This window comes from Torulaspora globosa, chromosome 5 (assembly GCF_014133895.1).
Source record: "Torulaspora globosa chromosome 5, complete sequence".
Taxonomy (NCBI): Eukaryota; Fungi; Ascomycota; class Saccharomycetes; order Saccharomycetales; family Saccharomycetaceae; genus Torulaspora; species Torulaspora globosa.
In genome coordinates, this window is record NC_050731.1 from 110,765 (window position 1) to 125,635 (window position 14,871).

The 14,871-nt window shown below is 43.0% G+C and overlaps 1 protein-coding gene and 1 non-coding gene across 2 annotated transcripts; both read left to right on the forward strand.

The window, feature by feature from the left end:
• Positions 1-3,241: 3,241 nt before the first annotated feature.
• Positions 3,242-3,314, forward strand: HG536_0Etrna3M. Its single transcript has one exon. It is a non-coding gene; the product is annotated as a tRNA-Met (tRNA).
• A 325-nt stretch (positions 3,315-3,639) lies between these two features.
• On the forward strand, positions 3,640-14,835 carry TRA1 (histone acetyltransferase TRA1; the record flags this gene model as incomplete). Its single annotated transcript, XM_037283933.1, has 1 exon — positions 3,640-14,835. The coding sequence occupies one exon, from the start codon at positions 3,640-3,642 to the stop codon at positions 14,833-14,835; it is 11,196 nt and encodes a 3,731-aa protein (XP_037139829.1).
• Between the last annotated feature and the right edge of the window lie 36 nt (positions 14,836-14,871).

The following is a 14,871-nucleotide window of genomic DNA, read 5'->3' on the forward strand; positions in this document are numbered from 1 at the left end:
CTTAACGAAGCGACGATCAAGGATCCGTTCCCTCTACCAAGAATCGAGGTATTACTGGCAAAGATAGGAAATTCTGCCGTCTTTTCCACACTCGACCTTCACTCTGGCTACCACCAAATCCCGGTTAAAGAAGAAGACATTCCCAAGGCGGCTTTTACAATCCATAACGGTAATACCAGAATCCACGAAGTTCTAGAAGTTTACCATGATCATGCACTTTTTGGCGGACACTATGGTGAATCAATCACCTATGGTAAGGTAGCTGAGAAGTTCTATTGGCCAAAGATGTTGTCGTCAGTCCGTAGATACGTCAAGAGTTGTCTGCAATGTCAGATTATGAAAAACTCTCGACAGCATAACCAAGGACTGTTGTTACCATTGCCCATTCCCGAAGGGCGATGGCTGGTCATCTCCATGGACTTCGCGACGGATCTCCCACGCACATCCCAGGGACACGACATGATCCTAGTTGTTGTACGTAGGTTCTCGAAGAGAGCTCACTTTATACCATGTCGGAAAACACTGGACGCTCGAGGTATTAAGGGCCTGCTATACCGGCTTGTCTTCGCTTATCACGGTTTTCCCGGGCTGTTACGTCCGACCAGGACATACGGTTCACAGCAAAACTATTCCATGAAATGGCCTCCCGACTGGGCATAAAGCTCACAATGTCATCTTCGAACCATCCCCAAACAGACGGCCAAAGTGAGCGAACCATCCAAGTCTTGAACAGGTTGCTCAGAACGTACACCAATGTGGACCATTCACAGTGGGACACTTGGTTACCCCAGATCGAATACGTGGACAATTCGACACCTTCGAAGTAATCCCAACGCACACCGTTTGAACTTGACTGCGGCTACATACCTAAGGAACCCATTGTCAACACCGCAAACGAGTTATCTGCGCGTTCCTTCACCGCTGTTAAGTTTGCACGACACCTGAGACGATAACCGTGATCGCCCAGTATGCTCTAACCGCAGCTCAACACAGACAGCAAGCCTCTCACAATCGGGGGAGGAAGGAAGTTCAGTACAAAGTCGGAGACTATGTATTGTTACGCAGGGACGCGTACCACAACACTGGCAAATACTGGAAAGTGCAACTGCTCTTCGTCGGGCCATTTTGCAGTAGTCTGCTCCGCTAGATGCTACTAGAGTAGAAGGGATGGTAGCGTGGTGGTGCCTACTGGGGTAGGCCTGCTCACTTGAGTCTTCAAGATAATTTCATGTCCTCTAGGGTGCAGTATTGTATGCCATTGTCTTGCATAATATATTCGAAACTGCTCCAGTCAGATACAAGTCAGCTGAGGCGGCGGCTATAATACCGTGAGATCGAGATGATTCTTCCCAGTCGTAGCCGTCACTAGTGACTCTAATATCGTAAACGTCTGTGATGTTAGACAATGCTTGTAGTTTCCTATTACAGATCTCCTGTATAGCCTGACCAGCTCCGAGTGTTGTGAAGGCCGCTAAGGTCGATAGCCATAAGGAAGCCATACTTGACTATTCTGTTTATTTGTTAGATAGCTTTTCCATTTCCGTGAACTATGACTTGTGTGAGGTGTCTCAGGCTTGTCACCGAGTATCATAATGTATGAAAATCAACGAGTTATCTGCTATTTCCCTTTATTTTCATCATTGAGTATTCGAAACCGGACCTCGTCAGTTTTGTCCGAATACACATCTTGAAGAGATATACTGACCTCATTGCCTACCCTTTTGCAACTTACACTTTCAACAAGCTAATAGTGTTACTCACACTCTCTACGATGAGTAGGTTTCGCGCATACTGATTACTCGAAATGGCGCTACCGAGTTGCAGTAGACCTATTACCCGGTTACTCGGTGAACAAGCCTGGACGTATCTATATACAGCACACTTATGCCTATATTTAGTATCGTAACTAGAGATCTGGAAATTCTGTAATATTCCCCGGATTCCAGACCCCCCACGCCTGAGGCTGCTGCCAGGAGTACGGGTTACCGCCGCACGTCCTGCACCCTGACCCCCAGCCATGCAATATGTTTCCCTGCCAACCCTGTCTAGCCGCACCACAGTATCACAAAAATTGTGGGCAAGTACGGCTTTCGCTCTAGCTCTCTACATTACACTCGGCATCCACACAAAAGCATGACGACTTGTTTCCCCGGATCAATGACAATCACAGAAACATCGATCCGATGGAACACCGTATAAAAATGTCGTGGAAGTTAAAGATGTGTTCACAAAAGATTGATATCCAATACAGCACAAAGTATAGGAAGATAGGGAATGAGAGTTCAAGTAGACAAAAGCACAGACGAGACAATGACCCCAGATTCAACAGAAGAATCCTTAACTGATACGAATATAAGGATTGCAAGGATTATTTGGATAGGAGTGACAATATTTTCATCATTCGGTTTCTATTTCTTTTATTATCTGGCAACACATGGTGGTGAATGGGTAAGGATGACCGCTGCTGGGGTCGCACCAGTGTTTGCTGGTGTTGCTGTTTATATTGGCAGTGTGTTTATGCAAAGCTGTTCTAGTCAGTGTCTAGCTGCAGCTGGACTAATTCCTTCAGAAGGTGAAGCCCGTACTGCAGCTTGTGTTGTGGTGGCAGCATTGTGGGCAGCTTCCACATTTCTTGCTGCAGCTGCCGCTGTACTTTGCTGGACTTATGATTCTGGTTCAGCTACAGCTAATTCACAGAGGATATGTCGACAGTAGCTTCATATAAAATGGTACAGATTATAAGGTTAATATCGCTATATAGATAGAAGCCAGCATTGCGCCAAGAGCTTTGACTGTGAGAAAATGAACACAGCCGTCTGCTTCTCCTTAATGCTTGAGTAGCTTACGCTTACTAAGCTGAGCGTTCGATGGTATTGCAGCACTATACTGTCTGAACGGGGGTAATTGTGTGGTAATTGTGCGTGATACACACAATCAGAATCGCATAATCAGTTGCTGCGAATCAAAGGGTTACTAGTGGAACCAAATAGGCTAGTCGAATGGTAGAATGGAAGCGCATAGATAGAGGCCAGCTAAGTCAGATCCAAGTTGTGCTTCACTCGATATTTAGATTGCGGTCACAAAATAGGTAAGCAGTAATAGATTCGTTTCTCGTCTTGATAACTTTGGTTAAAAGGTTAATCAAGGAAGGGTCTGACCTATTAGGTTAATCCGGTAGTACTGTGAAAATTAAGTCAATCAGGTAATACTGTTCTCTCCTAAAAAATCTCACATATTCGGTGCTTCAGTAGCTCAGTAGGAAGAGCGTCAGTCTCATAATCTGAAGGTCGAGAGTTCGAACCTCCCCTGGAGCAGAAATTATTTTTTCCCACTATCTGTTACGATTTTCGATCCCAATCTCTTTTTGTACCGTTTCTCGCGGACTTGGCAGCCTTCAGAAGCTCTTCTTAGTACTGTCAGACGCCAATTGCCTAATTAGGTATCGTAGCACGTGACTTCCTCTCTTAGTATAAGGCAGATGAAATTTCAATGTTCTCGAGCTAAGGTTCTTCTTGATCCACGTAGTAACGCTCAGAAGTGCAACGACTTGAAGCTCAATCGTTGCTCTCAAGTGGATCGCCGGAACTCTCGGATACTTGTGCTGAAGCATAAGATTTTATTCCCTGAATTCTAAGGGCCATGTTTAGATCGGATATGTCATATTCCGAGCAGATAGATCAGTTGGCATCGAAATTTGGCGATGAGCATGTTACACTTGAAGAGAGACATGCTGCAATTTCAGAATTGTGTGATGTGCTGGAGTTTTTGAACACTCCAGATAACTATCAATCCTTTTTTAAGGCAGTCATACCGACAGTGGTTAAACAGCTGGAAGTAGTTCCTGCGTCTTTTGACCTAGGATCTTCCGAACATAAGCTTAGGAACTCGATGTTTACTGTTTTGAACAGATGTCCCATGAATCAGGCACTAGAGCCTTACGTACCAAGCCTAATGGAGGTTCTTTTGGCAAGCTTACCCAAGGAAAATGAAGAAAACGGAGTACTTTGCATGAAGATTCTTACCTCGCTCTTCAAATCATTCAAAGCTCTACTGCAAAATCAGGTAGAGCAATTCATCCAAATAATAGTTCAGATTTACAAGAATTCGCCGGAGTCGGTAAGACAGGCTTTTGATGAGAATAGCAGCGAAACGGTGAATTTTGAAGACGATGAGATGAAGGACGACGATCAGCTGCTGAATGCAGATATTGAAGCGGATGATAGGGACTTAAACGGGAGACCCAAAGCAGACGATGTTGGCAAGCATTCAAAATCCACGTTGTACTCTTTTAAAGTTCTGTCAGAGTGTCCAATCACCATGGTAACCCTCTATTCTTCTTACAAGCAACTTACAAGCACTTCGTTGCCCCAATTCACACCACTTGTCATGGATCTTTTGAACATGCAGGTCCCACAACAGCAAAGAGCTCGAGAAGAAGCAGAGGCGAGAGGTAAAAGATTTACGTCGGTGTCACCGGACATCAAGAGCAGAGCGGTTTACTGTGAGTTCATATTGGCACAAATTAAGGCTACTTCTTTTCTTGCCTACGTTTTCATCAGAGGTTACGCCTCAGATTTTCTTCAGAGCTACGTCGGATTCATACCCGACCTCATAATACGACTGCTGCAAGACTGTCCTTCCGAGCTTTCCTCTGCCAGAAAAGAGCTTCTCCATGCCACGAGGCACATATTGTCTACCAACTACAAAAGACTCTTCCTGCCTAAACTGGACTACCTGTTCGATGAGAATGTGTTGATAGGTTCAGGATTCACTACCCACGAAACATTACGGCCTCTTGCCTACAGTACCGTCGCAGATTTTGTCCATAATGTACGAGCTGAACTGCAGTTAGACGACATTGAGAAAACGATACAGATGTACACCGGCTACCTACTGGATCAATCATTGGCCCTAACCGTGCAAATAATGAGTGCTAAATTACTGTTAAACTTGGTAGAAAGAATTTTGAAACTGGGCAAAGAAAATCCGCAGGAGGCACCAAGAGCAAAGAAACTTCTAATGATAATTGTTGATGCTTATATGAACAGGTTCAAAGCCCTCAACAGTCAATATAACACCATAATGAAGTATCACAAAAAGTATGAGCAGAACAAGGAGGCAAATACGAATCACGTCCAGCAGGCTGCTGTGGCAGATAATCAAGAAACTGAAAAATTTATGAGGGAGGTTCTACATTTTAATAACGAGAATGCCGGCTTGCCAGACACTAGAAGTAGGCTGCGCAAAACAGACGATGAGGATTCTGGGGAGGAAATGTCCTCGATTGAATTTTTTGACATCAAAAATTATGCCCCCCTGCTTCTTACTTCTGTAAGCACTAGCGATCCCATAAAGGACGCCTTTTACCTCTACCGTACCCTTATGTCTTTTCTGAAAACCATCATTCACGATCTGAAGGTCTTTAACCCACCGCCTGCTGAATATACCATTAACAACCCCAAACTCTGGGCATCCGTCTCAAGAGTATTCTCCTATGAAGAGGTAATGGTCTTTAAAGATCTTTTCCATGAATGCATAGTTGGCTTGAGGTTTTTTTCCAGTAATACCGAGAAGCCCAATATTCCTGTGAAGAAGCATTTCGACATAACAATGCCTAGTTTGCCGGTTTCTGCCACAAAAGATGGAAGAGAACTGATGGATTATCTGGCGTTCATGTTCATGCAAATGGATAGTTCAACTTTTAACGAAATCATAGAATCCGAGATGGAATTCATGTACCAGAGTATGCTCGACGATTCGGCGCTTCTTCATATAGCTCAGTCATTCCTCACAAGTGAGATTACATCACCAAATTTCGCAGGTATCCTATTGCGGTTCTTGAAGTCCAAACTCAAGGAACTTGGCAATGTCGATTTTAACAAGTCAAACATTTTGATTCGGCTTTTCAAGCTCTCTTTTATGTCCGTCAATCTCTTCCCAAATTTGAACGAAATTGTATTATTACCACATCTCAATGACCTAATTTTAAACTCTTTAAACTATGCAACATCCGCGGAAGAGCCATTGGTGTATTTTTATCTCATCAGGACGCTGTTTAGGAGTATTGGCGGTGGCCGATTCGAGAATCTTTACCGCTCTATTAAGCCAATTCTACAGGTGCTTCTGCAGTCTTTGAACGGAATGATCCTTACAGCTCGCTTACCTCATGAACGAGAGCTTTACGTGGAACTTTGCATCACTGTCCCCGTACGTTTAAGCGTACTTGCTCCATTTCTTCCATACCTAATGAAGCCTTTAGTTTATGCCTTGCAGGGCTATCCAGACTTGGTTTCTCAAGGCCTGCGAACACTCGAGCTCTGTATTGACAACCTGACTGCTGAATATTTTGACCCTATAGTGGAACCCGTGGTGGAGGATGTTACGAAGGCTCTATTTAAGTTGTTAAAGCCGCAGCCGTTCAATCATACCATCAGCCACACTACTGTTAGAATCTTAGGCAAGCTTGGAGGCCGTAACCGTCGCTTCCTGAAACCAGCAACTGATCTGAAGACAAAAGATGAGCTTGATGTGGAGATCAATGCTCTCTTCAAAATTAACAACATGGCAGATGAGGTTCCTTTGTCTGTTACACCCGGTATTGAAGCAGCTCTCAATATCATGGAGGATTATAGGCTGGATCTCACCTACAAGAAGAGTGCTTATAAATACTTAACTTCCGTTCTTTTACTCCTGATCAAGTCCTCAGCTCAATTTCCAGATAACTACGCAATATTGGTAGAGACAGCTGTCAAGATTTGCTCGCTTGATAAAATTGAAGTCCAACCAAATTTTACGCCTGAGCACATGAGAGATAAGAAAAGGTTTTCAACCCAAGAAAGTTTGATCATCGATTTATTACAGATGGTCTTTTTTTCGGTTTCAATACCGGAGCTTAAGGACGATGCCATCCAGCTAATAAACCAATTAACTGATCATTTTTGCTTATTGCAAGTGAACGATACATTAATTCGAAAGAGGAATTACAGCAGTATGTTCAACATTGATCTGAAGCAGCCGAATGTTATGATCAATAGTAAAATTTTCGTCAAAGCTGTCTCTCATTCTCTGTCGAGTTACATATCGGATGTCAGAGAAGTGGCTGTAGATGTCATCAAAAAGATTTACGAAAAAAGCAGGTTAATATATGGGGAGGATCTTCTTTACCATCACTCTTTCGTGGTCGATCTGATCAAAGCCTTTATTCACCATTGTTATGAGGAAGCATTTTACGGTAAGCGCGCGGGCGTTTTAGGTATGAAAACACTGGTTGAAGAGATTGAAATTTCCGAGGAGTTTTTGAAGCGCACTCAATTTGAGTTGGTAGACGGCCTTCTGTTTGTTTTGAAGGATACGCCTCTGCAGTCTCCAGCTATCATAACTGAAGATGCGGAGAATCTTATGTTAAGTATTACCAAGAAGACATTTCACGACGTCAAAGAGGAAACTCTCGATTCAAAAATTGTTCAAAATACTCTGACTGACATTGTTTGTGAATTAAGCAATGCGAATCCCAAAGTCAGAAAGGCGTGTCAGAGATGTCTGTCAACTATATCAGAGACCACATCGATTCCAATCGTCAGGCTAATGGATCATTCTAAAAACTTTCTGCTGTCTCCTATCTTTGCCAAACCGTTACGAGCTTTACCGTTCGCCATGCAGATTGGTAACGTGGACGCAGTGACGTATTGCTTGGGTTTACCGGATACCTTCTTAAGGTTTAACGAAGAATTGTTCCGCTTGCTCCAAGAAGCCATAGTCCTAGCAGATGCTGAGGACGAATCACTTTCAACAATCCAAAGAGCCACCGAATACCGAACTTCAGAGCAGTTAGTTCAACTGAGAGTAGCCTGCATCAAGCTTCTTGCATTTGCCTTGAAGAACGAAGAATTTTCTGCTGCTCAACAAGGAAATATACGGTTCCGCATATTAGCTGTTTTCTTCAAAACAATGCTTAAGACATCCCCCGAAATAATCAACACGACTTATCAAGCCCTAAAAGACGTACTGGCTGAGAATTCTAAACTACCGAAAGAACTTTTGCAAAACGGCTTGAAGCCTATGCTAATGAACCTTTCCGATCATCAGAAGTTAACGGTCCCTGGTTTGGAAGCCTTGTCGAAGCTTTTGGAGCTCCTTATCGCATATTTCAAGGTTGAAATAGGAAGGAAGTTGCTGGATCACATGAATGCATGGTGTAGAATTGAAGTCTTGGATACTTTGTTCGGCCATGACATTATAGAACAAATGCCGACCAAGATCATAGTTCAAATCATAAATGTGTTCCATTTATTACCTCCGCAGGCGGACATGTTTTTAAATGATCTGCTACTCAAAGTCATGCTTTTGGAGAGGAAACTGCGCCTTCAAATGGACTCTCCATTCCGCGCTCCGTTGGCTAAATATTTGAACAGATTTCATGGTCCAGTCATTGAGTATGTCAAGAAAAATATGGGCTTACGGCAACTTATTCTGTTTATGTGCAGCATATTACAAAAGCCTGAAGCCAAGGATCTCGCTGACGTGTTTGAAAAAGAGCTGGGGAATTTCTACGACCACTACATTGAGAGCATTTCTACCAATCAGGTCAGGGTAGTGAGCTTTTTCGCGAATATGGTTGACATGTTCTCGACCATGGTCAAAATCAGAGGTACACAGTGGCTAAAAGACAAGAGGGATATGGTTTTCAAGCTGAAAGAAATGTTAAACTTAACTTTGAGCACAATCAAGGAGAGCAATTTTTACATTGATCATCTTCAACTTAACCAGGCAGTCAAGCAATATCAAGAGATTTATTTGAGATTTATCAGCTTCTATCCCGAAGAAAAAGAATTACTGTTAGACTTCATTGAGTTCTTGTTCGCAAATGACATTAAGCTGTCGCATTCACTTCCGTCATACATCTTTGACAATATAATAAGAACTCCAAGTAAGAAACAGCAAGAAGCATATTTGATCGCTTGTGTTAAGTTTGTCCTAAGCGACAGGGTTCTGAACGCTCAGGTCTTCGTTTTGCAAAATATCGTAAATGCTACGCTTATTTACGAGGGAGTTCAAAATAACAACTTAGCTCGTTTTGGAGGGGAGCAGAAACCCGAATGGCTAGAAATTCTTCATAGCAAGGCTTGGAATAGCTCCAACCAAACTCTACTCAATAATGTGGCCGGAGAATGTGACGCATATCGTTTCGAACTACTGCAATTGTCTGCAGTCTTTATCAAATGGGGCCCTGAGCTCATAAGTGACTTTAAAAAAGATATCATCAAACTTAACTGGCATTTCATCAAACTAAAAGATGTTCTGGTCAAACAGGCAGCTTACTTGACAATATCGCTCTTCATTTCCAAGTTTGATTTTCCAATTAAAGTCGTGATGCAGGTGTTTGTTGCAATACTAAGATGCTCGCAAGCAGAAGCTCGTCATTTAGCGCGCCAATCGCTGGATGTCCTAGCGCCTGTTTTGCACAGGCGCATGCAAGATTTTGACACACCCAATGCTTGGATAAACTGGGTTAAAAGAGTCTTATTTGAGAATAGCTCAGGTCAAAACAACAGCTTATATCAGTTTTTGATCAATCACCCAGACTTACTTTATCCGTCTCGCGGCCTGTTTATGTCTCATATCATTCTCTACATGAGTAAAGTCACATTCATGTCTAACAATACGCCTGATAATCATACGCTTGCGATAGACTTAGGCTCGCTGGTTCTTCGCTGGGAAGCTAAGGCTTTGGAAGATCGCAAACCTGCGGAGAAGTTGAGCAACCAAGATGTGGACATGACCGGAGAACATGATCCGGCAATAGATCATAATCCTTCCGATAATGCCAAGGAGCTGTCAGCTTATTCAGTACCAATGAATCTTCGGGAAACTTGCATAGCTTTTCTGATCCGGTACCTTTGCTCGAGTAACCACAGAGCCTCCGAGACAGATTTAGGATTGCGAGCATTGAATATCTTGTCTGAACTTTTATCTGACAAGCACTGGTCCAACGTCAATGTGAAATTGTTCTACTTCGAGAAGTTCTTGATGTATCAAGACCTGGGTTCGGAGAACATACTATTTTACTGCATGAATGCACTAGATGTGCTTCATGTATTTTTCCAGAATAAGTCTGCTGCATGGATCATTGAAAATTTGACCACCATCCAGAACCTCCTCGAAAAATGCTTGCGGGTTGATCACCATGACATTCAAGAGGCATTGCAAAAGGTGCTAACCGTAATTCTCAAAGCGATCAAAGCAGAGGAGATAATTAACAAAGCTGAGGAAGAAAATCCAGGAAAGACCTTTATGAAATTATTAGTTACCACCGTTGAACAAGACTTACAAGGTACATCGTCGGTGGCTGCTGGTGTCATGTTGGTATGGACTTTGTTTATGGTCTTTCCCCAGAGCGTAGACCCGCTCCTGGGACTAATCATGAAGACTTTCAGTAAGCTCTGCAAAGATCACTTAAGCATTTCCCAACCGAAGGATGCCAGCGGTGTCGAAGAGGCAAGAATTACAACTGGGCTCCTTGAGAAAGTTCTTTGTTTACTTTCCTTGAAAGTCTCAGTTTTAGGAGATTCCCGTCGCCCCTTTCTGTCGACAGTAGCGCTTCTGATCGACCGTTCTATGGATCAGAACTTTTTGAGGAAGATCGTCACCATTGCTAGGAATTGGGTTTTCAACAACGAAATCTTCCCTACAGTCAAGGAAAAGGCGGCAATATTAACCAAGATGCTAGCATTTGAGGTGAGGGGCGAGCCATCTCTTTCCAAAATGTTCTATGAAATCATTCTAGATTTGTTCGATCAGAAGCAGTTTACCAACACTGAAATTACTGTAAGAATGGAACAACCATTTTTAGTCGGTACAAGGGTGAAAGACGAAACCATAAGGAGGAAGTTTATGGCGATCCTGGATAGCAGCTTAGAAAGGGATATCAAAGAACGCTTGTACTACGTCTTAAGAGACCAGAATTGGGAGTTTATTGCCGATTACCCCTGGTTGAATCAAGCCCTGCAGCTATTATACGGATCATTTGTCAAATCGCATTCTTTAACGCTCATTGACGTTTATGATTTATCTGGCCCGAAAATCATACATGAATTTTTACCAGACGATGTTGATGTTCCACCGGAATCTGCACATCCTCACCTATCGTCTTTCATCAACGAACACGTCGACACGTTTGGACGCGTCTGTGAAGTTAAAGCTGCAGATATCATTGAGCCATTGATAGAGCTATTTTATCAGGATTCCAATGCCATCCACAGAGCCTGGGTGAGCGTGTTCCCCCAAGCGTACAAATGTATCCCAAGAAATGAGAAGTATGGATTTGTCCGGTCTTTAATTACGCTTTTATCCAAGCAATATCACTCCAGACAAGTTGCTGCAAAAAATAACGTAGTGAGTATGCTATTGGACTCAATTAGCAGGGTAGATTCTTTAGAGCTACCACCGCACTTAGTGAAATATTTGGCAATTTCCAATAATTCGTGGTATCAATGTATTAAAATCCTCGAGTCGGCGCCTTTTAATACATCAATTGATAACTCTAAAATCCTGGAGGCTAATGAGGATGCTTTATTAGAGCTTTATATCAACTTACAGGAAGAGGACATGTTCCACGGGTTATGGAGAAGGAGGGCTAAATATACTGAGACCAACGTTGCACTGTCATACGAACAAGTGGGTTTATGGGACAAAGCTCAGCAACTATACGAAGTCGCCCAGGTTAAAGCTAGAAGCGGTGCATTGCCATATTCGGAAGTTGAGTATGCCCTCTGGGAAGATAACTGGATAATATGCGCCGAAAAGCTTCAAAATTGGGATATACTAACAGAGCTAGCAAAACATGAAGGTTTTACAGATTTGCTCCTCGAGTGTGGATGGCGAGTGGCTGATTGGAGCGCTGATAGAGAAGCTCTTGAACAGTCTGTTAAAAGCGTCATGGATGTTCCGACGCCTCGTAGGCAGATGTTTGAAACCTTCTTGGCCCTACAAAATTTTGCGGACACCCGCAAGGGTGATCAAGAGGTTCGAAGACTTTGCGATGAGGGAATCCAGTTAAGCCTGCACAAATGGGCATCATTACCTGAAAGGTTCACACCGGCTCATAAATGGCTCTTGCATGGCTTTCAACAGTATATTGAGTTCTTAGAAGCCACTCAGGTCTACGCTAATCTACACACAACTACGGTTCAAAACTTGGATGCTAAAGCTCAAGAAGTCAAGCGGGTTTTACAGGCTTGGAGGGACAGGTTGCCTAACATCTGGGATGACGTCAATATGTGGAACGACCTAGTAACTTGGAGACAGCATGCTTTTCAGGTCATAAACAATGCCTATCTACCATTAATCCCAGCCCTACAGCAATCAAGCAGTAATAGCAACGTTAATACCCATGCCTATAGAGGATACCACGAAATCGCATGGGTAATCAATCGTTTTGCGCATGTCGCTCGAAAACACAATATGCCCGATGTCTGTATCAGTCAACTGGCAAGAATCTATACATTACCAAACATCGAGATTCAGGAAGCATTCCTCAAACTGCGCGAACAAGCAAAATGCCACTACCAAAATATGAATGAGCTAACAACAGGCTTGGACGTCATTAGCAACACAAACTTAGTGTACTTCGGCACCGTCCAGAAGGCCGAATTTTTCACTCTGAAAGGTATGTTTTTATCAAAATTGAGAGCGCATGATGAGGCAAATCAAGCCTTCGCTACCGCTGTACAAATTGACCTGAACTTGGCCAAAGCTTGGGCCCAATGGGGCTTTTTTAATGATCGCCGTCTTTCGGAGGAACCCAATAACACTAGCTTCGCTAGTAATGCTATCAGTTGCTATTTGCAGGCTGCAGGTCTGTACAAGAATGCCAAGACCCGGAAGCTACTTTGTAGAATTTTATGGCTGATAAGTATGGATGATCCATCGGGCTCATCAGCTAATGCCTTTGAGTCTTTCCGTGGGGAGGTACCAGTTTGGTATTGGATAACATTCATTCCGCAGCTTTTGACATCACTTTCTCACAAAGAAGCGAACCTAGTTCGACAAATATTAATCCGCATTGCTAAAAGCTATCCTCAGGCCTTGCATTTCCAACTGCGCACTACCAAGGAGGATTTTGCGGTAATACAGAGACAAACCTTGGCAGTAATGGGTGAAAAGGGTGACAGTCAGTTCCAAAATGGCTCGCAGAACGGTGGTCCACGTCAACCCTGGGAGTATCTACAAGAGTTGAATAATATTCTCAAGACGGCTTATCCTTTACTTGCTTTATCTCTAGAGTCGCTAGTGGCACAAATTAATGAGCGTTTCAAGTCCAGTACAGATGAGGATCTTTTCAGGCTCATAAATGTGCTCCTGATTGATGGAACTTTCAATTACAATCGGTTGCCGTTCCCTAGAAGCAATCCAAAACTTCCTGCTAATACGGAGACAAATTTAATAAGATTCTCGGAGACGCTTTTGGCACCACATATTCGGCCAAAGTTCAATGCTGATTTTATTGATAGCAAGCCAGACTTCGAAACTTACATCAAGAGATTAAGATACTGGCGGAAGCGCTTAGAGAATAAACTTGATAGAGCGCCTAAAGTTGAAAACTTGGAGAGATTGTGTCCCCACTTGAGTAACTTCCATCATCAGAAGTTTGAGGATATTGAAATACCGGGACAATATCTGTTGAACAAAGATAATAACATGCATTTTGCCAAGATTGCACGTTTTCTACCTGAGGTAGATTTTGTTCGCGGTACTCATTCATCTTACAGAAGGTTGACTATTCGTGGTAGCGATGGTGCCCTGCATCACTTTGCTGTTCAGTACCCATCTGTACGGCATTCAAGGCGCGAAGAGAGGATGTCTCAGCTGTTTAGACTATTCAACAGATCTTTGTCGAAAAATGTTCAAACCAGGAGCCGTGACATTGAGTTCACCTTGCCTATTGCTGTACCATTATCTCCTCAGGTCCGAATAATGAATGACAACCCGGCTTGTGAAACTTTGCATCAGATTTATGATCAGTACTGCGCAAAGAACAATATGGATCCAGACACTGTTCAAGATTTTGTCAATGAGCAACTGAACATAGCACATGACAAGGCGCTACCTCCGCCAGACCTAACTGTTGTGAAGGTCGAGATATTTAGCTCCATTCAGTCAATGTTTTTGCCAACTACAGTTTTGGTCGATTATTTTATGGCTCTTTTCGATCAATTTGAGGATTTCTGGCTCTTCAGAAAACAATTTGCCTCTCATTATGGTGCTTTTGTTTTCATGACATATATGATGATGATCAATAACCGAACCCCCCATAAGATCCACGTCGATAAGAGATCAGGGAATGTCTTCACATTAGAAATGCTCCCTTCAAGATATCCATATGAAAGAGTGAAACCCTTGCTGAAGAATACGGATTTGAACCTACCTCCTGATGCCCCGATATTCCACAACAATGAACCTGTACCTTTCAGACTTACTCCGAACATTCAAAAGCTGATTGGAGATTCTGCTTTGGAAGGTATATTCTCCATCGATATATTTGTTATTTCAAGGGCACTGATGGAGCCAGATAATGAACTGAATACCTACTTGACACTTTTTATTCGCGATGAAGTGATATCATGGTTTAGCAATCTACACCGCCCAATAGCCGAAAATCCTCAATTGAGAGAGATGGTACAAGCCAACGTAGACTTGATCATAAGAAAAGTTGCTCAGTTGGGTCATTTGAGCTCGAATCCGGCCGTTACTACGCAGTTCATTCTGGACTGCATCAGCTCGGCTGTTAATCCAAGAAATCTGGCCAAGTCTGATCTCAGTTACCTTCCATGGTTTTAGTCTGCGTCGACGGATGAGTACAATGTCGACGGTTAG